Source organism: Galeopterus variegatus, unplaced genomic scaffold (assembly GCF_000696425.1).
Source record: "Galeopterus variegatus unplaced genomic scaffold, G_variegatus-3.0.2 Scaffold256, whole genome shotgun sequence".
Classification (NCBI taxonomy): Eukaryota; Metazoa; Chordata; class Mammalia; order Dermoptera; family Cynocephalidae; genus Galeopterus; species Galeopterus variegatus.
This window is the reverse complement of record NW_007726367.1, coordinates 367,456-369,213: the sequence shown is the minus strand read 5'-3', so window position 1 is coordinate 369,213 and position 1,758 is coordinate 367,456. Positions and strand designations below refer to the sequence as shown.

General features: G+C 56.6%; 1 protein-coding gene across 1 annotated transcript in view; it reads left to right on the top strand.

Annotated features, from left to right (window-relative positions):
- The window catches only part of IL21R (interleukin 21 receptor), a 17,557-nt gene that overhangs the window by 8,033 nt on the left and 7,766 nt on the right, over positions 1-1,758 (top strand). The window contains exon 5 of the mRNA XM_008566624.1: positions 434-633. Within this exon, the coding sequence (XP_008564846.1) occupies positions 434-633 (200 nt within the window). The remainder of the gene's footprint in view (positions 1-433; positions 634-1,758) is intronic.

Sequence of the window (1,758 nt, the reverse complement as noted above, 5' to 3'; positions counted from 1 at the left end):
ATAAGGGCCAGCCTGTGGCTCACTCAGGAGAATGTGGTGCTGATAACACCAAGGCCACGGGTTCGGATCCTATACAGGGATGGCCGGTTAGCTCACTTAGGAGAGCGTGGTGCTGAGAACACCAAGCCAAGGGTTAAGATCCCCTTACCAGTCAACTTTAAAAAAAAAGAACTGTCAGGGACAGATTTAGGCTTGGTCCAAGGAAGAATGGCCCAAATTTCCAAAGTTGAGAGCTGCTGCCCTAAATGAGGTAGTGAGTCCCTGGTCCCTTGGAGGTGTGCAAGCCAAGCCCAGACACAGTCCAGCAGGGCTGCTGCTGGGGAGGGTTAGACCAGATGATGTCCCTCCCAGCCCCAGAGTTGGGGCTTCTGTCCTGGCCCTGAGCACTAGCCCCAGCGGCCCCCAGCCATGACCTGGTGCTCTGTCCTTGAAGGCAAGACCCGTATGGAGAACTGGAGGACGAGGTCACTTCCTGCAGCCTCCACAGGTCTACCCACAATGCTACGCACGCTAAGTACACATGCCACATGGATGTGTTCCGCTTCATGGCTGACGACATTTTCAGTGTCAACATGACAGACCGGTCTGGCAACCACTCCCAGGAGTGTGGCAGCTTTGTCCTGGCTGAGAGCAGTGAGTACCCCTGGGACCCCAGGCTGGGAGAACCCAGGGGAGGGCTGGGCCCCGCACTTCCATCCCTCTGGGCCAGCTCTCCCCGCTTCATCAAAACTGACCTGATCGGGCCGGCCCAGTGGCGCACTGGATAGTGCGCCGCTTGGGAAGCGCAGCAGCGCTCCCACCCGAGGGTTCGGNAAAAAAAAAAAAAAACTGACCTGATCAATGACCTCGCCAGAGTTCTGCTTTTTAGATGCACTACTTTTTACTAAAATTTGATGGGTTGATATTAGGTTTGGGCTTTAACCCCAAAGGAGACATAGGAGCTGTGCTGGGACCCAGGACATCTGGGCTTCTGTTCCTGTTCAGCCCCTGTCTGCCTGTGTGACCCTAGACAAAGCACACCTCCCTTCAGGACTGTTTCCCCATCTGTAGAGTGAAGACCCTTTAAACACTGACCCTCTAGGATTCTGTCCCCATGGTGAGGCACATGGAGGACAGAGTCACAAGGAAAACCTCCTGAGTTTCTTCCCCTCTGTTAGCTCCAGTGAGGTCCGGAAGGACTGTGCCCCCAGGCTGGAGGGAGTGAGGGGCGCAGGAGTGGGTGGGCCCAGACCAGGCTGGGGTGGGGGAAGGGCCCAGGAGGCAGCTCTGGCTTGGGGGTGGGGAGGGAAGTGTGAGACCAAAGTGGCCCCAGAGGAGAACACAGACTGCAAAGGGAATTCTGCCCTTGGAAGGCCCAGCCCCTGGGATCTGGGAGTTTCTGTCCCTAGACTCCCAGTGGGGTGGAGGGAATAGCAGGCGTCTGTGATTCACACTCTGGGACCCATGTTTGCTCCCCTTTGCTGAGTGGATGTCACACCACAGAGGGTGTGACAAAGCTTCACACACACCCAGACACATTCCCAGGCTCATCAACTCAGAGTTCCCCCAAATCACACACACGCAGACACTCACACATACAGCCTCAGATGAAGTCACAGATGTCCCTCCAGCCCCCAGCCTACACAGCCTGACACAGAAGCCCACATTGTCACACACGTGCACACGCAAACACACACAAGGCCACGTGGATCTGGGCGTGGTGAGGTCACCAACACACACGTGCCCTCTGCCCCTCTGAGAGAGCTGGGGCGGGCACAA